General features: G+C 31.4%; 1 protein-coding gene across 8 annotated transcripts in view; it reads left to right on the plus strand.

Moving 5' to 3' along the window:
• Cntln (centlein) overlaps positions 1-26,813 on the plus strand; it is a 314,434-nt gene that overhangs the window by 252,071 nt on the left and 35,550 nt on the right. For 7 of the 8 annotated variants that reach the window (XM_058586366.1, XM_058586368.1, XM_058586367.1 and 4 more), the window contains 5 exons: positions 10,903-11,094; positions 16,006-16,103; positions 17,593-17,719; positions 18,708-18,845; positions 19,192-19,377. In XM_058586366.1, coding sequence (XP_058442349.1) covers positions 10,903-11,094; positions 16,006-16,103; positions 17,593-17,719; positions 18,708-18,845; positions 19,192-19,377 — 741 coding nt within the window. Of the gene's footprint in view, positions 1-10,902; positions 11,095-16,005; positions 16,104-17,592; positions 17,720-18,707; positions 18,846-19,191; positions 19,378-22,194; positions 23,935-26,813 lie in introns of those variants that run through there. The other variant, XM_058586371.1, reaches the window with a different exon arrangement.

Here is a 26,813-nt window from a genome sequence, read left to right on the forward strand (position 1 = left end):
AGAAAATATTTAGTCATTGGTTTGGGGAGAATGGCTGTTTCACTTAGCATGATATTCTCCAGTTCCATCCATTTACCAGAAAATGCCATAATTTCATATTGGCACCAAAACAGACATGGAGACCAATGATACAAAATAGAAGGCACAGAGAGAAACCCACAGAAATACAGTTGAATTTATATGTATATATATTTGTTGTCCAATTATATTTCTTTCTTCATACTAGACAAAGGTGCCAAAAACATACATTGGAGAGAAGAAAGCCTATTTAAAAATATTGCTAGGAAAATGAAATTAAACCCTTATCTCTCACCCTGTACAAAACTCAAATCAAAGTGGATCAAAGACTTATGCATTAGAACAGAGACCCTGCACCTAACAAAAGAAAAAGTAGGCCCACATCTTCTCCATGTCATCTTAGGAACTGACTTCATAAGACTTCTAAAGTGCAAGGAGTAAAATCAAGAATCAGTAAATGGGATGGAATCAAATTTAAAAGCTTCTTCACTCAAAGGAAAAAATCAAGAACATGAAGAGGTATCCCATAGAATAGGAGGAAATCTTTGCCACCTACACCTCAGAGCATTAACTTCCAGAATATATAAAGAATTCAAAAAACCTAACACAAAAAATCACAAATAACCCAATCAATAAATGGGCTTAGGAACTGAACAGACACTTCACAAAGGAAGAAATATGATTGAACAACAAATATATGAAAAAATGTTCAACATCTCTAGCAATTAGAGAAATGGAAATTAAAACTACACTGAGATTTCATCTCACTCCACTCAGAATGGCTATTATCAAAAATACAAGCAACTCTAGATAGGGCAACAGAGGCGGGAGGGGAAGGAAAGGGGCAATGGGTGTACAAAAGGTGGTGGAATGAAATGGATATCATTACCCTAAGTACATGTATGAAGATACGAGTGGTGTGAATATACTTTGTATACAACCAGAGATATGAAAAATTGTGCTCTATATGTGTAATATGAATTGTAATGCATTCTTCTGTTATATATAATTAATTAGAATAAAAAGTTTTAAAAAATACAAGGAACAATAAATGTTGGCAAGGATGTGGGGAAAGGGGTTTATTTTTACATTGCTGGTGGGACCGCACATTGGTGTAACCACTCTGGAAAGCAGTATGGAGATTCCTCAGAAAACTTGGAATGGAGCTGGGGATATAGCTCATTTGGTAGAGTGCTTACCTTGCATGCACAAGGCCCTGGGTTTGATCCCCAGCAACACACACACACACACACACACACACACACACACAAAAGGCAGGGTCAGGACAAGCAAGCTGATCACTCTGGCAAGAAAACTTGGAATGGAACCACCATTTGATCCAATTATCCCACTCCTCAGTATAACCAAAGAACTTTAAACAGCATACTACAGTGATACAGCCATCTCAATGTTCATAGAAGCTCAATTCACAATAGCTGAACTATGGAACCCACCTAGGGGCCCTTCAACAGATGAATGGATAAAGAAATGTGGTGTATGTATATAATAGAATATTACTCAGCCACAAAGGCCTTTCTGATCTATAAAAATACAGCAAGAGTTGATACTACTGTAATAGTACTCCAATAGGACAAAAAAGTAATTCAGAGTACTGAAGCTTGTTTTTTAGGAGATTTGAGTTTACTTATGAGAATGAGGAAGTCTTCATGAGACTTCTGAAGATTATATTTGTTCCTGATAATTCAGTTGCTGTAACTTCATTTGAAAATTTATGATTCTTTATTTAGAAACAGATGTCAAAATCACCATAAAACACCAGCTATCATTTTTGTTGATTTGGCATGTTTATTAATTTTTTCCTTGGCCTGCATAGTTTGGGGAGGATTATTTTCCTCTTGCCTCCACACAATTTCAATGCCTGAAAAAAGTCTTGACAAAAGGGGTGGAGGAAAAATAGAATTAAGATGTTGTGGTAACTGACTTCTTTCATAAGACTCCTAAAGTGCAAGAAGTGGCCAGAGCACATGCCTAGCACATGGGAGGCACTGAGTTTGATCCTCAGCACCACATAAAAATAAGTATGTAAGGTATTCTGTCCATCTACAACTTAAAAAAAAATTTAAAAGAAAAAAGATGTTGTGTGTCTATCATATATGAGGAATAGATATTTCTATGTTGAATTAGCTGAGTTTAAGCAGTAAAAAGTAAAAGGAAAGTGACAAAATGAGTTTTCGTTACTTAGTTTTTTCCTTTGGAACATCAAACAACACTATCATTATTTTTTATCCCTGCCAGGTGAAAGAATTAGAATTGAAATGCATTGCATCCTCATGGTCAGTAGTAAGCAAGTCATGTGTAGGTCAAGTGTTAGGAGAGCTGTGACTGAGCTTATAATATTACCATATGGACATTGAGAAGTTATTTTCACAGAGATGATGAATTTTTTCTGTATATACATTTTGTTTCAAGTGTTTATATCTGTATTTAGTATCTGGTGTGTAAAGAGGGCTTTTCTTCTGGTAACTTGAACTGAGAATTTGAAATTACAAACCTCTTTTTGCTGTAAATAGACAAATGTTTATTTTTGTCCACAAATACTTGAAAGTCAACTATGTAAGTTAATTTTTACATATTATAAATTCCACATGTAATACATCTGTTATTTTTCACATTGTTGTAAGAACAGAAGTTGAAGTAATATGGTTTAACTTTGAGCTAAAATGCATTGGTTTAGTTATTTAGATTATTTTGAAATTTTTATCACATAGATGAAAATTTGCTTAAAATCTCAATAATGTCGAAAGTATTAATGCAAATTAAAGGACATATGTTAAATGTTTCAGCATTTTGGTGTGTTTTGAGAACTGAAAGTATTAGTAAACTGTTTTGAACAATTTGACATTTGAGATAATAGTGTTTGTTTTCAATTTGAGAAATCATTTTTTTAACATATTTATAAAAGAATAACTTAATTGGACATTTATAAGAACTTACATCATAAAATGCAAGGGCATTGAATAAATTTACTCCTTGTAAATGTTATTGAGAGTAACATATCTCTTATCCATATGCAGATATCCATATTTCTCTGATAGAATCTAATTTGAACACATCAAGACAGATTGGCGTTTTCAGTACCATAAAAAACTGCTTTGTTAATTACAAACCATATTTAGTATGACCTTATAACAAAGTAGCACCTTAAGTGTCATGCTTTGTCTTTAATGTGCACACTGGAGCTTGGTTCATCTGTGCTAGACAACTGTACTTCATGAAAAGAGTTTTTTTCTTGATAGGCAATTAGCAGTAATTAGGAAAATTCACCTCAATAAGATGTCAACATGAGATTATTTTAAAAAGTTGAATGTCAGTGACTTAAAAAGAAAGTTCTCTGACACATAGGTATGGCATGTGAAACATGAAATGTTAATTTAACTTTTCTGCTTATTATTCATGCACAATATTATTTTGTCATTCAGACACTACACTGACAGAGTATAAGGGTGTTAAAATAGTGCTGCTGGAATAAAAAGGGGATTAATCTACCATTGGCCAATTAGCCAAAGGGTACTTAATGGTCTCTAAAGGCTACTGAAATCTAACTACTAGCAAAAGCTAGTGGTAAAAAGTCCTCTATATTACCTTCATTTGCTTGACGTTTTGTGAAACATACTGTAGGCTTTTAATAACTGCATTTGTCAGAAAACAGTTTGTAAGTGAGTGATGCAGTAACTGAGTGGATTTTTCATAAGATATTTTGTTACATAGATAATTATATCTCTGTCTAGATCCTTTGTTATTGACTTTCAGTTCTTAATTTTTTTCTCTTGGTGTTATCAAAAATCATAACAAAGCAAAATTCATGCTTTAAATTTAAAACTATTATTACTAAACTTGAGAGTAACTATTTACCTTCCTGAGTACTTACATGGAAATTCCATGTGTTGGTGACTGGAAAATCAACTTTATAAGTGTCTTGATTACTCTCAGGAGTATTATTTAATTAAGTGACTAAGCTTTTTGTCTTATACATAGACAACATACAGAATTTTGTTTCTTTATATTTTATTCTCTATAAAATTGTAATATTCCAAATGAAAGAATGTTGACTATTCACAGGAAGAAGAAATATCATTAAGATTTCTCTTTCTAGGGGGTTTATAGGGTTTGTGCCTGTAAAATTCACATAGATATTATAAATTAGAATTTTATCTCAATTCTCTGCTTTAATTCTGATAACAAAATTTACATTATAATTATTTTTTTAAAATATAAGATTTTTAAATTGCTGACTCTGCTTAAGTATGAACTGGAATAATCAAGTTGTAAAATAATCAGTGAACTTATAATAATGTTCTATGTCAGCCCTAAGCAGAATTTAAGATTCAGAGATTTTGGTGAAGTAATTCAAAACAGATTACTCCCATTCAGCAGTTGTTTTTCTCTACTTTGATTGCCAATTCCTATGGCTTTCAAAAAAAGAAAAAAAAAATTGGAGACTACTCTGTAGTTATAGATGGGAACTACACTTCACTCTTTACTCTGTTGCTGATTGACCTTTTCCAACATTCAGCATCTAACCTTTGCTCCAGTATCAACTGGTAGAGTTCTTTTTCCACCAACCATTTCTTCCAAGGGCTTCCCCCAAACCCTGCTGCTCTAACCATGTCCTTCAATGTCATGTTTAGATGGATTCTATAGAATTTCTGTGTCTATTTTTTAGATCCTACTATCCCAACTAAAAATATTTTCCTAATTTTAAAATGTTTCATTACTTTAAGCTTTTACTGTAAAAAAATATATGGAAAATACAAACTGTATCTTTGAATACAATAGAGTGACTATTGTCCAGAAAAAAATATAGGGTAACTATTGTCCAGAAAAAATATAGATCACAATTAGTCTCTTATTGGAAGTGAATATTTGAGAATTAAAAGTATTCCTTTGCCTTGGGGCACTGCTTCTAAAGTATTTGAATACTCAAAATCCTTTTCTTTATATGCTATAGCTAGTATTGTGACCATTAAATAGGCAGGTGTTGAATATTTTATTCTTTGGAGACATCAAGATCTGAAAATATAAAAACAATATATTGTTTTGGAACTCCTTAGGGAAATTTTATTTCAGATTTCTTTCTAAATAAACCCTTTAATTCTTACATTGGACCTGTAAAATCTTTTTTGGACCCATTTACTACTACTATTATTATTATTATTATTATTATTATTATTATTATTGATAATTCATTCTTAAACATTAACCTGTTTAGTAAAGATCTCTGGTGATGAAGATATGCTCCTTCTCCTCAGGTCTGTTCTCAGTTTACTCATCCACATTCTAGCAGGTACCTTCTCTCACATAAAAACTGAAGAGAAGAGTGGTTAAGGTATAGGCTAGAGCAATTGATGCTACCTCTAGTTTCTAGGACACATGTGACACAGCATATTAGGGAAATTACTTGAAAAGAAACTGGCTCTAGAGGTATAACCAGGCAGGAACTGAGGAGAGTAGCAGTTCCCTTAGCTTTCTGCTCTGTTTCTTGATAACACTGTAGTTTGTTGTTAAATATTTATGTTTTATAGACTCTGGTCAAGGCAAGGGTTATAACTTTTTCATTTACCATTGACAATACAGAATTATTGTAGTGCTTTCCACCTGATATAGAAATAAGAATGAATGATATTGAGTCAGATTCTGAATCTAAATACTTTCCATTCAAATCCTACAGAAAATGTCAAGTTGGAGCCCCAAATTAAAGCAATTTGTGAATGCAGTCCTACATAAGAGAATAAGGAAGAGCAGGCCAAGGGAAACATCTTCACCCCGTTCATGGGATTCCTATTGCTGAGAGCAGCAAAGGAAAGATTCTGAACAGAAGCCTTTTGCTTGGCAAATGAACTACAGATGAAGATCTGGTGTAGTCAGTTTATATTTCTAAGCATAGAAAATGGAATATTCAAAAAATTTCAAAAATAAAATTAATACAAAATTATGGACGAGGCAACAAAATTAATCCACAGTGAGGCTTATATAAACCATACACCAAAGGGTTTGAAATACTTGCTTGAGGTGGGGCAGGGTGGGAATAAGGGAACAAAGGACAGGCTCAACAGGGGACTGATTTTTTAAAAATTATGACTTACACTAGTTTTTTTTATGCTACATAACAATTTATCATAAACTAAGCAAGTTAGAAACAACATATACTTTCATTACCACTGGTTTTCCCGTGTCAGGAGTCTGGTACGCCTTAGCAGGTCTTCTGCTCAGAGTATCACAGGCTGTAATCAGTGTGTCATCAAGGCTGCCTTCCTTTCTATACCTTAGGCTTCCCTTCTAAACTCACATGTTTCTTGAAAAATAAAATCACTTTCTTATGGATATAGAACTGAGGCCCTTCTTTTCTTCCTAGCTGCCAACCAAGAAGCATTCTCACCTCCCTGAGGCCTCCCTTAGATTCTTGCATTGTGGTTCCTTCATAACATGTCAGCTTACTTCTTCCAGGCTACCAGGAGGATATCTCTCTCAGGGAAGGCCCCTGATCATCTTCAAGAGAGCTTACCACATAAGGTTATAATCAGGCAGGGTAATCTTAAAGTGACTTGATTAGAATCCTAATTGCCACCACAGAGTCTCCTTTTAGTATAAGTTATCATTGTGGTAATAGCCTGTTTTATTCTCAGGTTCCACCTGCATACAAGGGGAAGATATTATAGCAAGAAGTAGGTCATTGGTGGTCATCTGAAAATTGTGTCTACCACAGAAATCACTACTGAAGAATAGTAATATATTCAGTATGTGTATTCTTGTTTCTCCTTATACTTGTTTAGAGAGTTATGTACATTTCAGAGATTTATAGTTCATCACTATTTTATTTATTTTTAATTTAAATTAAAATTATAACTGTTACATAAATTCATGAATTTTTACTTGTTTATGAGGTACCATGAGATGTTCCAATACATATATGCATTATATAATGTTTAAATCAGCTTAAACACGTCTGTCTCTGCCAACATTTATCATTTCTTTATGGTGAAAACATTCCAAAATTTTTCTTCTAGTTTATATATAGTATATTATCATTATCTAAAATCAGGCAGATTATAATGTCATATGTATGTCTGAACAGGTAACAAATTCCATCATAATATACAACTGTGATGTACAAATAAAAAATGGGCAAAGAAAAATAAATAAATAAATAAATAGTCACCTTACTGTGCAATATACAACACCAAAAATTTCTTACTTCTACATAACTATAACTTAGTATTAACTGATAAACTTTTCCCCATTCTTCTCACTGGCCTGTGGTAACCACCATTCTACTCCAACTTCTATGAGATCAACTTTTTTAGATTCCAAACATTAGTAAGATCAGGAAGTGCTTGTCTTTCTGTGCTTGGTTTATTTCACTTAACATAATGATCTCCAGTCCCATCCTAAAGTTCTAAGATGTAAATAATTAGTATTATCTACTTTAAATTTTTGTAGTATTAAGTTCTATTTTATAATTGGTTAGAAATAACTGACTATACATAAATCAGTACAAATTTCAGTACTTACTGAAGTAAACTTTTAAATTTAAAAAGTCTTTTAGACTGCAGCACTGAGCATACAGAGTCAGAGGAGCACATCTGGCATCAATAAGCATGTAGCCTAGCAGAGATCCTAAATTGATCCTAGTAAAACAAGTAACTCTGCCTTAAGATGAACTACAATTTCTGTCAAGAGAGAAATTATAGGATAATTATATACATATATTAAACAATTTTTTCATTAATCTATGTCCTCATCTTTAAGATATGTCTCAGACTCTGTAGGGTAGCATTTCCCATAAAATAATGCTACCAATAATGCTTCAGATTTAAAATCTACCAGGTGCTATCACAGATGTTTTAAAAATTCTGTCTTCAAAATTACCATTCTGAAGTAAGCAACATCCTCTTTGTTTTAAAGGAGGAAACAAAGATACATACTTGCTTAAGTCCACTTGGTTGATAAGTAACAGTTCCAGAGAAAGAGAATCTGGAAATTATGACTCTTCCATCTGTGCTTTGTTATGTCTCTTTTAAATACAATGTAACATAAAAATTTAAAAACTTTGATTGGTGATGGAAAAGTAATATAAAAGAAATATGAATCATTCTATTGATAAAAAGAATAATTTAAGGGTAATCTTAATTTATTAGTAGATTTTACAGCACAATCTCAGTCTAACAAGATCACCCACAAAAGTAGTATCACAGCCCAAAACAAGAGTAAGGAAAAGAAAGATTTTATACTACTTCTCTCTATAATAGCATTTCTCAAATAAGAAACAGAATTCTTAAACTGAGAGAAATTAATAATAGAGCCCACATTATTTGTCCAAAATTCTAAGGGATAAACAAAAAATTTCAAACTGATGGAATAAATGGTTTGTATAGTTCCCATTTCAACAGATGCTTCTATGCATATATAATATTAGAAATGTTTTAAAGATTGTAAAGATTTTAAGTATCCTTTAATCAAAATATTATATTTTAATAAAGTACAAGTAATTCTATCTTCTCCATAGTTTTAGTGTTTCTTTATTTAATGATTTTTGTATTGTTAAGATGATGGTAAAATTTACATATGTATGTCTTTCAGAGAAATACTTTTTTGAGGTTGGTCTTTCCTCAATAAAGACATATTATAGTGTTAATATCTGCCATCATGGAAGTAATAGACAGAAAATAGGAGTATGGAAAATAAGAAAAGCCACCCAGATCTGTTTATAAGGAGATAAGAAACTCACCAGATTTTAGTTTCTTGTGTTGTTTGAGATTCTACCTGCAATTGCTGCCATGAGTTACATCTTTCCAAACTGAAATCTTGAAAAGTCTAATTTAAATGCAGAGTGTTAACATCAGAATTCAGAAATATTCTGGTATATGCTGCCAAAGTAAAAACTTAACTAATACTACATTATTAATGAACTGTATTTTAATTTATATGGTTATAAATAGATTGTAAATAAGAGCTGTAATTGATGTGTCCTTACAGCATATCTGAACTACAAATAGGAAACCTTTCTTTTGGTTCTTTTTATACCTAAGGCATTATTTTTACATATTGTGGTGTATACATAGGTGGTCAAAAGCATCCTCCTTGAAGGATTTAATGTTTACTAGTGTTCATAGACAAGGAACATGCATAGTTTTATGGGAGCAAAGAGAAAGAAGAAGAAAAGAACAAAGAAGACTTTGTGTGGAAGGAAAACTAAGTTGCCCTTCAAAGATGAGAAATCCTTCAGTTGTAGGAAACACTATGTGTAGTCATTGATGCAGAAATGGCAGGCAAGTTTGGCTTCAGGTGACATGACAAACACAAGACTAAGTTAATCTTAGAAAACTTTATTATCTACAGATATATGAGTTTTATTCCATTGGGGTGAAAAACCCCTAAAGACCTTTGAACGAAGGAATAACAGGTGAAAGTTGTAGTAGGAAGTTGTATAAAAAGTGAGATGGAGTTGGGGAGAGGGAGGGTCTGGCAGTAGCCTCAGTAGGATAATGAGAATCTCCATTGAGTGAATACAGAAAGAGAATACAGATAGAATACAAATTTAAGAGACTGTATAATTTATAGAACATGACAACTGCTTGGACATAGGAATAATAAATAGGGAAAGGTAGATTCAAGCTTGAATGGTAACCCAGAAGATTTTCAGATTTAAGGAAATTGTGATTTCACATTCAGATATTAATTACTGAGGTACCTTTGGGACAATTCATGAACAAATATTTACTGAAAATCTATAGAACTGTACATACAGATCATAAACTAAAATATAGCCAAATAAATAGTCTTTTCACCAAGACATACTCTTATTTCAAATATATCAAGCCCTAGTTCTGAATCCATGATCTGAAATATTCATTCTTAACTATACACAATGTGTATACAAATACATATTTATTTGGGTTCTAGATATTATGCTTAAAAACAGTGTTAATACGTAAATTACTTATGCCCCATGTTTATAGTACCATATATTTTAGCTACATCTTTTTCTGTTTCTAATTGGAATTCATAACAAAGAAACATTTTTTTCTCACGAGAGATTTCAGGATCATTTTGTCTAATTGTTCCTTATGTTCAACTACCATATTATAAGCTTCTTTGGAATAATAAATCAGTCATGCAGTTACCCTCTTAAGGATCTTGGAGTTGTTATGCTGCTAGTTTGGTGACATTCTGAAGACTATAGATTGGTAAAAGAGCAGGGCTAACATAAGATAGTTTTTTGTTTTACACTTCTTCTCAAAAATATTATTAGTATATCATTTAGCAAAATATTTGTTATCAAAATTTCAAATATTAGAAGTTCAGTGCAGTTCTGTGTCCACATTACAAACAGGACTTGTCAGCTATCAACCAAGTACGTTATATTAAGCAAGTTTTTTTTTTTTTTTTTGCATGCTATTTGAAATAAATCCCTAACAAGACTCATCTGTTAATTGGACTTAAAGTTTATGTTACTACATGAGAAATATTTTGGCTACTATAGAGAGTAGTAAGATCTATTAAGTAGAATAAACAACTAATATCTGTTATCCTTTCCTGCTCTAGCTTGGCTTTTACCAAGTTAAGTACATTGACCCTGTGAATCTCTGGCTCACTCATGTATTTGTGAAGACAAAGAAATAGTACTTCTTGAGTAAAGACCAGCCAACCAGAAGTTATTGAGTACAGCAAATGCATATTGTTTTCACTTGACTAGCCCACAAACTTAAGCAAAAGCTAATTGAAGTTAGAATTTTTGCAATTTTTATAACCTTTTATAATTGTTTTCTTCAACATTATCCTATTGTAGGATTTTATGCTGAAAATCATTGAATTAATGATTATTTACCTTTATATTTATATTTCTTTTTCTTTTTTATTTTAAAGAAGCTAAATTTGGATTTGGCTGAGCTTCGGAAGGAAAAAGAAGATTTACTAAAGAAATTGGAGTCCTCATCTGAAATCACAAGTTTGGCAGAAGAAGTTTCCCGGATAACAACTCCTAGGATACACATTACATCACTGAGTCCTTCAAGGAGCATGGATCTGGAAATGAAGCAATTGCAGTGTAAACTAAAGGTGATTTTAAAGTTTATTAAATATGAAAACATCCTTAAAGACAAGCTTATATCAACTGTAATTTATTCTAATAAAAGTAAATTATGGCATCCAAAAATTATTAATACTACATTTTATTTTATCATTCAGGTTTAGTTTGATAGATTCTTATCTGTTAACTCATAGTACTGTTCTCTGGAAAAAAAAAAAAATGACCAGACACCCTGAAATCGTAACTTAGGAGCTAATGGAAACTTCTTCTCCAATATTCAACTCCTCTCTGCCCCCAATGTCTCCCTCTGACTAAACAGAATTGTCTCAAACATAGTATCAACGTATACCTAATTTCTCTCCTCTATACATGTTACTATTTTATTTTGGTCCTTTTTGATAGGATATGGAGAAGGAGAAGAGATGTAGACAGGGGGAGAAGAAGCAGAAATCAAAGATGGACTGGTTTAGTATATTTCAATAAGTTAAATGTGTGAGAATAAAAAGCTGTGATCCTTTGGTTTATAAAGAATTATATTTAAGTCGAGGAAAAACTTGTCAACAGTTTAAAAATGGGGCTGACCTTACTTTAAATAGAATTACCTTGTAAGAAACAAGATTGATGAGTTTTAATTGGAGAGTTAATTTTCATGCTGCTTAAAACAAGTTCATTTGCTTTTTACATATTTAATTCTGTTCTTCAGTGGGAATTGGTAGCTGGAAGCCAAAGGCAGTGTTATATAGGACCATAGTTACAATGAGAGTCATTAGAAGGAAATATCTTACTGTAAATGCACAGTGTACATTTAAAAATAGAATTACTGTTAAGATTATATTGACTTATTGAATTGTGGAACAGACTCATTTTCAACCAAAAAATGATATTTTAGTATAGGATTAAGAATAAGATAAAATTTAAAATAAATGAGTGCATCTTTGCTTGAAAATATTTTGCTTTCTTAGAAATAATCATTTACAAAACTGGCATTAATTTGGATACTTCTTAAATGCCATCCTTGGACAATGTTTACATATAGAACTTGCCTCAACAACATTTTATGTTTAAATACCTTATATAAAATTAGAAATGTGAGAAAAAATAATTGTGAAAGTTTTGGGGCATGTATCTTTTAAAAGATGCTTTTGTCTTTGAAAAGGTGCAATAAAATATTTAAATCAAACATTTTAGTGTTTAGGTTTAATATACTAGAAGATAAAATCATTGAGATAGATAGTCTTTGGTCTTATGTATTACGTAGACTCTAATTCATAATTCTGTGATTCTTTTGAAGTGTTCATGATCCTGATATGTCATTTTCACCTAGATAAAATTGAATATTAGATCCTGTACTATATGACTTTTACAGTTTTTTAAAAAATTGCTAATACCTTTAAGTTGATTTATTTGATTTTACTTGCTATAGATGGTCTGAAAGCAATTAAAAAATAAAAGAAACAAATGGTCTAACATAATTTTGAGTGAAAATAGACCTACTTGAATGTGTGTAAATTATTTACAATATAATTTTCCATAGTATAAGTTTTTACCCACATATAAATATTTATCTTGTTTTGAAGGAAAGTATCAGTCAGAAAAGTGAAACGAGAATACCTAAAACAGTTTTGTTTAATTGTCTGTATCTGACCTGTGGTCTTGGAATACTGATCAGGGCATATAGAAACAAAAAAGATAAATATTTACTTTTCGGGCTGGGGATGTGGCTCAAGTGGTAGCGCGATCGCCTGGCATGCGTGCGGCCCGGGTTCGATCCTCAGCACCACATACAAACAAAGATGTTGTGTCCACCGAAAAATAAATAAATAAATATTTTAAAAAAAAAAATTTACTTTTATTTTGTTTCATATTTTTAAATGGAAATTTCCTAAAAGAAATTTAAGTACATAATACTCTCTGCTACTAAAAATTTCTGTTTCAATATATTTGTTCCTTAGTGCTTCCATAACAAAATATCACAGATGAGGTAGCTTAAAAAATAAACATTTATTTTCTCACAGTTCTGAAACTGGAGCTCCAAGGTCAAACTTTTCTGAGGCCTCTCCTTGCCATGTAGATGGCTTCCTTTGTCTTCATGTGATCTTCCCTTTGTGCATCTCCATCTCCTAATTTCCTCTTCTTATAAAGACACCAGTAATATTGTATTAGGACCCACCCTAAAACCTCATATTATATCTTATATAGTTAAAGTTCCTATATCTACACATAGTCCCATTCTGAGGTCCTTGGGGTTAGGTGAGGACTTCAGCATATGCATTTTAGGGGAACACGATATAGTTCAACACAGATCTCAAACTGTGAATGCAGTGATTATCTAAGAAGTAGCTTATTTTCTAACATATATATTTAAACTTAGTTGAGAAAGTTGATTAGACTTAAATCTCTTAAAGGTCCACATGGCATTTTTTTTTATTTTGTTCAATTAATATGTAGAGATATAGTTTTGGGTGTGGGGTGCAATGGATTGTACCCAGAGGTGCTCTACAACTGAACTACATATCCAGCCCTTTTTCGTTTTTTTATTTGGGGACAGGATCTCCCTAAGTTGGCTTTGAACTTGTTTCTCCTACCTCAGCCTTCTGAATTGCTTCACTTGCAAGCATGCTGCACTGCACCTGGCTGTGATTTCTTATGTGTACTTTTCAGATGTCCTTGATTCACTTAATATAATTAGAGTGCTCAGAAGCATTTTCTGTATCTTCATTTTTGCTCATATTATATATGTTTTCTCAAAGACCCAGCTTTATATAGATAGGTAATAAAATGTTAGCAATATACAAATTCCTTTTAGTGAATAATATATAATCAGTTCTTTATATTTACTTTATAGTTTTTTATAAAATATGGGCTAAATAATACTTAAATTTATATTTATGATTTTTTATTACTTTATGATTGTTAAAGACCATTCTTTGTGATATGTACAATGTTATCTTCCAGTTTGCATATAAATTAAAAATAATGGACATTAGTTTTTAAACTATTGTTGTACAATCTATAAATAGGCTATTCTAAGTGTCTTACAAATACTAACCAAATAATTTTCATTTAACCCTATAAGATGGATTCTGATATTACCTCTCCACTAACTTCTTGTGGAGCCTGGTCAAAGAAATTACTTAACTACTCTAATGTTCTAAAGCAGAAATACCTTTCTGTTTATCTCATAAGGACTTTTGAGGATCAAATGAAATAGCTGTCAGACTTAAAGATTTTGGCAAAATCGTATATCAAGCTGGCATTATTTTATCTATCCTAATTCAGTAATCCCTCTGTTTTCTAGAACTCTTATAAGTATAGCATATTCAGCCACATAAAATACAGCCTTAAGTCTAAAAACAGAAATGAGTAGAATAGCTATCTTAAAATTCACTTAATTTATTCCACTGAAGATACTATCAGACTTTTGTTTTACTATCTGTTGTCTTTTATTTTAGATGTTTATTTATTTCATTATTTCATGTTTATTTATTTCATGTGTCAGCAGAAAATATTTTAAAAGCATCAACTTAGAAATATGCATATGAAGGAACAGGATGTTTGTTTGGGGCAGGAATATTGACAGGCAAAAAGGTAGAAGCAGCAGATTGACAGGAAAAAGAGAAATATGAAAAGTTAAGGTAAATAGAGAATTAGAAAAACAGGAGTTGGGGACCATTTAGAGTAGGAGTATTTTTACTATACTAGTTCTTAAGGGTATCACTATATTATAGTATAGAGATAATGTATATACTAATATATAATTAATATAGTGAAAATATATATTTATAACATCATTTTAGCATAATCATGGATGTTCATATTTCTAACTGAATGAACAATCATTTCAGAAAAAAAATCAAAGATAAAAAAATCAAGTGTTTAAATAAAAGCTTCAATTATTTGGTAAATTCACTAGTGTGTCGTACCTGATTATGGCAGTCCTAGAAACAGGACATTGTAAATATCTCTGTAAACATGCAAAATATAGTAAAAATTTAGGTTATGGTAAACACATAAAAATTTGTAACATTTAAAATAGGTACATGGTAAGGTAGCTCTTTGGGTTATTAAGAAAAATTAAGATTAAATTTCATGTAAAAATTAAATTATTTCAAATTTTAAATTCACATGTGCTGTGGTAGTGTAATATTCAAAGTTGGTGTGATGAATTTAACTCACTTTTCTTGTGTGATTAATAACTTCATACTTTAAAAAAATTGCCATTAATCAAACAAACATCCAAACCTAGGAATAGTTCTAACAGTTTATTATAGTTTAGAAAATTAGTAGAAGAACTATTCCAAACACTTATTTACCTAGCTGAAAGGTCCAAAAGAGTTTCACTCAGGTTAGTCACTTTGTCTGCTGGCTGTCAACTGGGATATCTTTATACTGTTTCACATGGCCTTTCAAGTGTCTTCCTTGCAAAGGGATCCCACAGAAGCATTCCAAGAGGGTGAAAGCCACAAGACTTTGCTGCGTCATTTCTGACAAATTCTTCTGGTCAAAACTGATAATAGACCAGACTAGATCAAATAGCTTAAGAAATAAATCCCACCACTAGATGGGAAAAGCAGCAAATTATTTGTGATCATATTTAGTCTATTTCAGGTTTCTTGTAAGTCCAGCATTCATTTTAAATGATATTATTAAGTCATCAAAGTTCCTACTCATACATTTATGTTTCACTAGGATAATTCATATTTCCTATAAGTGTATTTGAAGCATGAACTCTGTATTTGTTATATGATTGTTTTCCTCTATACTCTGGCATACCATATAAACATTTTAGTATTGTGTCTATTAGAAAATATAAAAGCACTTAAAATTTTTTAATGTTCAATTATTGTTCATCATAATTATTATAAATTTATTATTATTATTGAAAATGGTGTTTATTTTGCATTAGATCAAGATTGAAAGGTATATCTGTTTTTAATTAGAATGCAACCAATGAATTTACTAAGCAGTCATCAAACGTGAAGTTTCTGAAGTCTGAACTCCTAGCAAAAGAAGAATACATAAAGGAAATGCATGAAAAGTATGTTTTTTCATATTTCTATCCATTGTATTTGGTGCCACCTAGTGGTAGTCCGATTGGTTAAACATTGCATCCCCCCAAAATACCCACGTATCATTAATAATGGAATTTTATTTTCTTAATTCATGTTTAAACCTATATAAGATAGAATTGTAAGGAATGCTGCATATAGCATAATTAATGACAAATTGGTTACTATTTTTAGTTAGGGTAAGAATAAAGTTAGATTTCCCTTATTAAACATATATAATTTTGAGTAAATGTAAATTAATGACTTCAGGACTATGGATAAAAAGATTTAAAATGTGGCAAATGTTTGACAAAAAATATAGATGGATATTTATAGTAGGTTTAATGTCTAAGTTTATAAAGCTAATGTGGAAAAAGGAAAGTTTTTGTTTCTATTTAAAATACTAGAGAGATACCTCTTATGTTATCATTATTTTTAAAAGGTATTTTAAATGCTCCCAATGAACTAAAATGCTTTTCTTTGTATATCACTTATAGCTACAGTAGAGTTTATAGGTGATGATATGTGTACATACAATTTCATTCATCATAGATAAATTTGAGATAGATGTACCTCATATACATACTTGTATGCCAACCACATTGTAGGTGAAGGTCACTCCAAAGTGATATTAACAGGTAAAGAACTATTAGACAAAAAGATTAGTTAATATTTTTGACTGAAAATATATTGAAGTTTATTCGTAGTTTAAGAGGTGATCTTGCTTATAATTTAACAGTGAGGGCTCTAGAGAAACACTCTTTGAATCTTGGCTTTTCCACCTGTTAGCTCTATGCCTCAATTTAATAGTATTAATTCATAAGGCTCTTAGAAGAAATAAATTAATTAACACATATAAAGCACTTACAATAGTGACTGGCATATAATAAGCCAGTCAGTAAATAATAATAAATGTTAATTATTGTCACTCTTACAGTGTAATTAGTGGTAGAGAGAGAAGTAGCAACAACAGTAGGAGTTGTCACACTACCATTTTATACTTGTCATTTCATTATTTTAAGCTAAACCCATAGGTGAATTCCATCTCAAATGGCATTAAATAAGAAGATATTATGCCTGATTTTAGTTTCTTTGCATATTATGAGACTTATATGTTTATTATAGGATTTTTTTCCAACATTGTTCAACTTTTGATCATCTTTAAGTATCACTTCAATTTTCCTAAGCAATGCAAAAATGTCATTTAAATATAATGATTCCAGGTTTTTATAAATTTTAATAATCTTTCTTTTGTTTTAATGTATGTGTATTATACTGTAATAATCAAGTCACAACCACATTGTAGATTTTACTTAAAATATAGTACAGCAATATTTTATTCATTGAAATTTATTTTACTAATTTATAGTTTCATTAACATCAGATAGCATTTTAAAATTAACAGGCATAACCTTAATGACATGCAAGATAAAGTATTTTCTGTTCTCTGGATAAAATATCTTTTTTTTTCCTTTCAAGGATGTCTCGAATGGAGAGGAATATAACCATGAAAAGACATTTAATAGAGGACTTGAAATTTCGACAGAAAGTTAATTCAGAAAGTAATGAGAGTTTTAGTGAAATGTTAGAAAATCTTGAAAAAAAGGTACTAATGTTTAAAATTCAAGATTCCAAAATCTCACATGAACTATAACCACATATTCTGTTTCTGTTTGTAACAATTGCATGAGAAGATAAGTTAAATTTTAAAAATCTTTAATATTTCTGAAATGCATAATTATATTTCATTCAGTATTTTATTTTATTTAAAACTATAATTTATAATGATAGAATAAATATTTCTGAATTTTTTGAGAAATTGATAATCAATAACTATGAGAAGATCTTTCCAAAGTGTACATTTTCCCCTGTATAATTAATTCAACACATATCGGGAGGTAGTTTTATTTAAATAGTTATATGTGACCTGAAACTAGAAAGAGTTTGTTTCAAAAACAAGAAAGGTGGTATTTGCACAATTCATAAAGCAGTCTTTGCTTTGGCTTTCACTGAATGTTATTCACTACTGAAAGAGCATCTCCTTTACTTTCCTTGTTGAAGTTGAAAGTCTAAGTATCTAGCAGCTCATATGATTTAAGAGAGAAAATTTTACATGAACATGAAAAATGCATGTGGATTTTATTTCTGTTTCTTCATCACCCACATAAATGATAATTTTTACAGGTTTTCAGTGTTATCCTTTGAATTTTGCTAAATTTTTATCTTCAGTAATCATTTCAGATAGACCTCTTTACAATCTTTGAGTAATCATTTATCTTTAGTGGCATTAAATTGAAAAAGAAAAACTATTTCTCCTGTTATTCTTTGAAATATATAATAAATATGTTTTTATTTAGTACTCCATTATATATATTTTTACATTTTTATATGATTTTGATTTTTGTTATTGGTTTAAGAATTATTAGTTTTGCTAATGAGTTCTGCAAGTATAATTCTTGAATTCGATACAATTTCATGAGACAATAAATGTAAGTGGACTCATTCATTCATTAATTTAGTTGCTGATTAAACAAATATAGTATTGTACTAGAATGACTTTACCAAGGATAATTATCTTTGTATTTTTACTGTAGGTAAAGACATTAACTGAAGAATGTTCCAATAAGAAGGTATCAATTGATTCACTAAAGCAGAGACTTAATGTTGCTGTAAAAGAAAAGTCACAGTATGAACAGATGTATCAGAAAACTAAAGAGGAGTTAGAAAAAAAGGTATGCTTTTAGGACATTTTAGTCTAGGTATGGAATACAATGATGTCTTTTTCATTGTTAACATTGTCACTTTTATCTCCCCAAACTATCATGAGATAGTGAAAAATTTCATATAACTGCAAAGAATATCGTATCTGTATAAGACATACCAAGAATTTACTAAACATTAAATATAATGCTTTATTAGTGAAAACAAACAAAAACAACCACTAATTTTACCCAAATAAAAATAAATAATCTATGAAGTAATAAAATAGTTTTCGTATCTGACTTGTATAAACTGTTCTGTTCCAAATTTATTCATGAAAAAAATGTTTTTTTATTTTATAATTACTGATTTTTGCAGGATCTCAAGCTTACTTTCCTGTTCTCAAAAATAAATGAGACTGAATCAGCAATGGCAGAAATTGAAACAGCAGCATCTAAACAACTTCAAGGATTAGCACTACAAAGTGAGCAGGTTCTGGAAGGTGCACAGAAGAAATTGCTATTAGCCAATGAGAAAGTGGAAGAGTTCACCATATTTGTGAAGGTTTGAATCATTTGTGGTTTAGTAACTTTGTACTTTACTTCAGGCAGACTACTTCAGATGACTGAAATAAAACTGTAAAGTTACTTCCTGCTTTTCTAACCCACAAACATCCTCCTCTGTGTGTTCCATTGTTCAAAATTGTGTCTGTGAAAGATTTATTTTTATAGTTTTAATTTAAAATTTTTCACTCTGGCTAAGCTTGGTGGCAGCGCTAAGGAGGCTGAGACAGGAGGTTTGCAAGTTTGAGACCGGTCTCAGTAACTTAGTGAGACCCTAAGCAACTTATTTAAACCCTGTCTCAAAATCAAAAAGAAGAAAGGTCTGGGGATGTGGCTTAGTCATTAAGTGCACCTGGGTTCAATCTTCAATAGCAAAAAAATTCCACTCCTGTTCATATTTTTCTTAATTTCAATTTAGTAACAAAATTGTAGTAATCAAGATAGATTTGATATTAAAAAAAATTAAGTCATTTCCACTCTAGTTTCATTTTAAAAATAACCCAAACAAGAACAACAAACAGAAACATCATGTTCATTGAAGCTAGGGGCCATCTTAAGTCCAGTATACAAACTTCAACATATGGAATAAATAGAGGACTTGACAGACAAAAGGTACTTAAGTGCCTGCAAGATAAATGATGGCAGAGGGTGTACCATTTAGAAATTACCTAAAAAAGTGAAGAACTCCAGAAAAGCTTAGGAATTGGCTGCTCAAGAAACCACCAAATCTTCAAATGATGGAGTAGGAGCAGATATGGAGCTTAAAAGATAGTTTGTTTGAAGTTTTTATAAGGAACTTTGAAACTTCTGGTCTGTACTTTGATCCCATATAGTTAACAGTATTCTTCCCTCAATCTTCTGGTGAGGCTGAGGAGTAACAGCTCTAGCTACAAAATTAACACTAAGAGCTAGTGGTCTGCAATTGTTGTGCTTCTTTTAATTTTTCTGTGAACTGTTTAAATTCTGTTGAGTGTCTTTATTCCTTTTTGTATTGTCATTAAGCAAATCTTGCCACTAGATAGACCATGATGAGTTGCTTTATAGCAGGGACAATATTTTATTAATGTTTTATCATTACAGCAGCCTTCAGTGCTTTGCAAAGAATGAGAACACAGTAATGATCACTATCTAATCTAATTGAGTTTTCATTAGGAATGTGAAATTTTAATGATAGTACTTTTGCTCCATAAAAGTAAGAACAAAACAGTTGATAGTAAGAAAGTTATTATTTCCTTTCTTCTCTTTTCTCCCAAACCTCAGTATTCTTTTTTTCCCCAATCTTTGATGAGACTGAGTTCCCTACTCTTTTTTCTTTAGATGGTATGTATTATTAAAAGTAGTCATATCCTAGTAGTATCTACATATTTATACATGTAAAATGTTTTCAATTTATGGAATCTTTTAACTGTCCCCTTATAGAGTAAAATGACATTACCACTTAATGTCTTCTTTCCTAAAAGACCCAACACCATTTGAACCACTCATTAAGACCTTGCTGTAAAAATACATATTAAATATAAAGTATATAATTCTAGATACATTCATGTTTGTGTTCTCAAATTAGTTCTTTTTTTGGTCTCTTTCTAGGTGGTCGGTAGTTGGGCATCTCTTAAAGCATTCAATTGAAAAGATATTCAGCTCAATATGTATTAGAATATTTTAAAATGTCCTTTACTATTGACCTCATGTATAAGTAATAACATTTCTGGGCTTATGGATTGCATATTAGTTAGCAAATAACTGGCATTATTTATAATGTTATATTCTTCATTCCCCTAAAAACAGGCACCTACAACATTGTGTGCCACTGAGCCTAAGGAAATCTCTTACTTTGCTTCTTTGAAAGTCAGAAATACTTCGGGGAGTTTTCTTATTTTAAAAAATATCTACAAAATAAATGAAATAAAACATTTTCTCTCTTTTAATGAAGGTTTCAATTGGTATGAAGTCAAGCCAATACCTCCCTCAGAGGATGCTGAATAATTGCAAAACATTAATTTTAGTAAATGTACTTTACCTTTTCCTAATTTAAAATCATTTTCTTCCAAATGCTTGGTTGTGATGCATATTCTCATTGAATGTTGCCACTATTTTACTCATTATGTACTACCATTTTTATTATGACTTTTAGTTTCATGAACTTTGTTTTTCTGTTTTGTATTCAGCTTAGGGTTGGATCCAGTAAGCTGCATTTTATAAGTTAACTGTGTGATTATTATATATATATAAACAGTTTTAGAAACACAGCCTTAATTTTTTTTAACAATTGAATCTATATAACAAAATATTTACCAGTTTGGCATTATGGTAACACTGTTTACAACTCATAACTACTAATGGTAATTTGACATATATTTTTCTTAACTGTGTTTTAGGGCCACGTGTAGTTGACACTAGTGCCACTTTCACTGTTTTATTCATTTTTCTAATCAAGGGCCACTAACAAATTAATACCAAACCCAGAAATTTTGGCAAAGACTGGTTGATTGGGTGTTAGAAAGGGCTGATCAGCATCTTTCTGTTCCTTATGTGGATGACCCTAGAACCAGAAGAATTGCTTAGGAGTCACCATCTGAAGAAACATACCATCAGTAACTTCCTAAATCCTGTTGCATTAGTTACATAAGATCCAAGCTTCCACTTTTATAAAGAGTTAAGATTTTCCTTGTACAATTGAACACTATTCTGCCTAGAATCTAATCTTCCCCACTTCTCTCTAACTTTTGCCCATATTGGACTTATTTCTCCGCCTTTGCTCAAGTTCTGCTTTACACTCAAAATGCCCTCCCCTCTCTCCCCCTTTGCTTTCTCCTTTCAGATTTAGCTCAGTGTCTTCCTCTTACATGAACAACCCCTTTAACTCTGTGCTTAAGAGGATAGAACTCAACTCTGCCACTTACTAGCTGTGTGATCTCAGGCAAGTGACTTTATCATCTGCATCCAGTTTCCCCAACTATAAAATGATTGTAATAATGGAACATACCTGTGGTTAGGATTTAAATAAGTTATCATAAACAAGGAGAAGAGTGCCTAATATAGCAAAAGAACTAACTATTAATTATTTTTATATTAGTGCAGTTGTAATAAAGTAGGATTGTTCTTATTTATTTTCTGAATATTTTTATGTGTAACTCATAAATTAACATATGTAAACTCTTATATTTTTCTTTTTGTTTCAAGTAGATTATAGCCAATTTGAGGCCAGGAGTATTGCTATTTGTTTTCTTCATAGTACGGGCACTTAAATTGGCTTATTAAATTCTTGAGGTATTTATCTTATATCTGCTTCAAGAATGGTCCTGTACGCATAGCTATGCTCATATTGAAAACTCTACAAAAACAAGAACTGTGCACATTCCTTAATGAATATATTAATGAATTTACATTGTTCTTACATAGAACAATTATAATTATCAGAACTCATTCTATACAGAGCTTATTAGGGTATCATATACACAAAAGTACTTAATAAATATTATTAGTAGTATTAATAGTACTAATGTTTGTTCTGGCCCTGTTGTGGAATGTATGTTCCCTTTAGTCTTTTCATTTATTCATAGGGCACAACCAGATTATAGAAGAGGTGGTGTAGCCATCTGTTCTAGATCTAGTCTTGAATACAGAATGTTGCCCTGGGGTGAAATCAAGTGTTTTGAGCATCTGGGCTGGATATATGTGGCAGATCTGAGGCTTTGAATTCTCCTAATAACTGAATAAAACACACTAGGGAAATCTCTAGAAGTATTTGCTCAGTTTGACTCAGCCTTAATATATAGGCTACTTAATGTGCTTGTACGTAATAGTCATATGCCAAACTCCATCTTCTCCATGTTTTTCTTTTTTTGTTAACTACAAAATACATAACAGCCAAAGAACAATATTTAGCTAGAAGCATAAGTGGTTTCATTATCAATGTACACTTGCTTTGATGAGATTTAGTCTGATATTTTGGGCATATAAATATCTTGCTTCTTTATTATAAACGTTTATGGAGCATTACAATTTTATTTTCACATATACAATTGTTCATTCTTTGGCATAGATCTAGTTTCTTAATTATGATTTCTAAACAGTTCTGTGATATACTTGAACTTGAATTAACTCTTTTATCATTATGTTAAAAAAAGGAAATTACAGATCTTTTCAGAGAAAGGTTCTTAATAAGATACATTACCTTATTATATCACAATAAAACTGTTTGAAAAGCTGTAAAAACACACACATAATACTTGTGTACTCCCTAACTCTTGCTATGTAAGACCATACACCACCTTGGGATTCTGCAGAAAGACCATCACCAATTGCAGCCTCTTAATCTAGATCAATGATCCAAAACCCATTTTCTTTATAATTAAAATAAAATTATTAAATACATTAATTCTTCAGGAAACGATGATGATAATGATGACTCTAAAGTATTTGAGTAGCAAATTCTTACCTTCTCACAATCTAATCTTACTTAAAAAAAGTCCAATCACTCCTCAATAATTTAATGTAACTCAGGATTGTAAGTAGCTAGCTAACACAGACAAAAAAGCTCCCTGATAAAGACTAAGAAAATTAAATTTTAGAAAATTAGAAAATTAAATTTAAAAATGCTGCTGGAATACTAGACATAATAAGATGAAAATGGAATAGTTTACTCTGTGTTTCGTGAATACCTCTTCTGGTTGTTTGCAATAATTTATAAAGATTTATAAATTATAAATGAGTGACCTATAAGTAGAAATGTACATCTAAGAAAATATTCTTATTTTGAAAATGTCTTTAATGTTGGGACCATTCTTAATCATTAGAAGGGACAAAAAAGGGGGGATATATTTCATAGTGATTATAATGCATAGTATGCAAAAAAAATCCTTATGACCCTAAAAATATGTTAAACAAAACTTGATACCAATATAAAAAGAAATTGGTGAATCCATAGATATATTTACTATGATATAGTATATTTAATCTACTGTACTCAGAAATCAATAGTTCAAATAGACAAAATGTAACTCTTCAAATCCATCTGGAATATGCACAGAAGCCATTTGCATCTTAAGCTACTAAGTTCAAAAAGCAAAAGTCATTTTGGCTATTTATTATACATATGACATAACTTTGATTTAATAAAATAAGTGGCCAAAATTTATCCACTTAGACATCCTAAACTTCTCTGTATGATTTAGAGTTAGAAGAAATAATAAGTGAGCTCATGAACTGGTTCAAAATGAATAGTGAGAATTTCAACCTTTGAAATTTAGCCAAAACTTCACTTTCAAATCAAAATATTTGCAAAATAAATAAATAAATCAAAAATGGAGTCAGGGAGGAATTCATAGGAATCTTAAAATGTGTACATAATGCATTTTTCTTTATAATTTGATATTTGATAAAGTCCTACCTTAGCAGAAGGCCAAGCTTGTATTTTTGCTCAACTACACCATATAGCCTGGGCTTCAACCAACCAGGGAGCCCAGCTAGACATACTACATGCCTGTGCAGCCCATCCCAGAGTCTTGCTCATTTTTTTAGCACAACTTAGTCCAAACTTGAGCAAAGAGCCCAGCCATCAACCTTCCCAAACCACAGAACACAACCAGTGAGACCACATGATCATAGTGCTCAGCCCCACTCAAATAAGGAACAAAACCTGTGGCCACCCTAACCAGGGTGATTGGTAGCAACCCTGACTAAACATGAATAAATTAAAGCCAGCAACTCCATCCAGGCAGGAACACACCCAGTGACTCCACCCAACCACCCGGTACAACTTGTGGCTCTTCCTGATCATAGGGCTCAATGTAGCCCTACCTGAACGTGGATTTCAGTTAGCAAAATCCCTTGACCACTACCCAAACAAGGTTCAAATTTGGAGATTAGCCTGCAGCCCTCTCCAATTACACATTTTAACTTTTAGCATACCATGGCCTAGGAGTGTAGCTTGTGAGCCTGCCTAACTAGGGCCAGTCATGGAGCCCAGACAGCAACTCAGCCTGACTGCATCCCAGACAGCAGCTCCTCCTAACCTCAGAGTGTGGGCAGCACACCTGCCCAAATAGAGAACCTGACAATGAGCACTGCCTATTCATGGGTGCCTGCTGGCCAATCTAGACCTAAAAGTTGGACTAACTGATAAAGGCCTCTTTCTGCCAAAACCAATTTGTAAGTTTTGAAGCAGTGTCTACTCTGTAAAATGTGAGGACACTGATGTAAGGAAATATGATTGAGAAGAATTAGGATAAAATGATGCCATTGAAGAAATTTAGTAAACTTCAATGACTCACCCTAAGGAAATGGAGATCTATCAACCAAATAACAATTCATACATAGTCCTCTTAAAGAAGTTGAGTAATAACTAGATGAAATTAGAAAAACAATTCATCAGCAAAATGTGAAGTTCAGCAAGGAAATAGCAAACAATTTGTAAAAATAGAATCCTAGAGATAAAAAATACTGAGACTGAACTGAAAAATTCAATAGGGAATTTCAATAGCAAACTTGATCAAGCATAAATGAGATTCAGTAAAATCAGAGGTGTATCATTTAAAATTATTCAGTCAGGAGCAAAGAGAAAACAATGAAAAATAGTGAAGAAAACCATAGGACTTATAAGAAACCATTACACGAAACAATATATACATTGTAGGCATTTTAGAAAGGAAAGAGAGAGAAAAAGTGATATAAAGTCTATTCAAAGAAATAATGACAAAAAACTCAAAATTTGGAGAAAGTGACATGCAGTTTCACGAGATCCAGAAGTCCCCAGAATATTAAACATGAAGTCTACAATAGGAAACTTATAATTAAATTGTGAAAATTCAAGAACAAAGAGAAAATTTTGAAAGAATCTAGAAATAAAGTAACTCACCACATTTAAGGGAGCAATGATAAGAAAGGGAGCCCCAAAAGACTACCAGAGGATTTCTCAGCAGAAACTTTGTAATTCAGGAGAACATGGGATGATATATTTCAAATATTAAAAAAAATCAGCTGCCAATCAAGAATGTTCTAGCCAACAAAGCTGAGGGAGAGAGAAACATTTTACCAAACAAAAGTGGAGAGTTTTTATGGCCACTAGACATGCCTTCCAAAGAACTCTGAAGAGAGTTCTTCAGGCTAAACAAAAGAACTCTAATTAGTAAAACTAAACCTAGGTTCTGAGTCAAAATTCTCTACTATTGTAATAGTGTTACAAAGAGCACTGTTAAGTCTTACATGTTTTTAAAAATTATTAAAAACCTGTCATGACAATAATTTGATATTAGATATACAATATAAAAATACAAATTGTAGCAAATCATCTAAAATATGAAGGGAGGAAAAGTAGACGTGTTGATATTTTGTATCCGATCAAAATTAACAGCTTAAAATAGAAAGTTATAAACTATTAGATATTTTATGTAAGCCTCATGGTGTTGACAAAGGAAAAATCTGAACTAGACATACAAA

Source organism: Marmota monax, unplaced genomic scaffold, assembly GCF_021218885.2.
Source record: "Marmota monax isolate L192 unplaced genomic scaffold, Marmota_monax_Labrador192_F-V1.1 WCK01_AAM20220418_F8-fsc00033, whole genome shotgun sequence".
Taxonomy (NCBI): Eukaryota; Metazoa; Chordata; class Mammalia; order Rodentia; family Sciuridae; genus Marmota; species Marmota monax.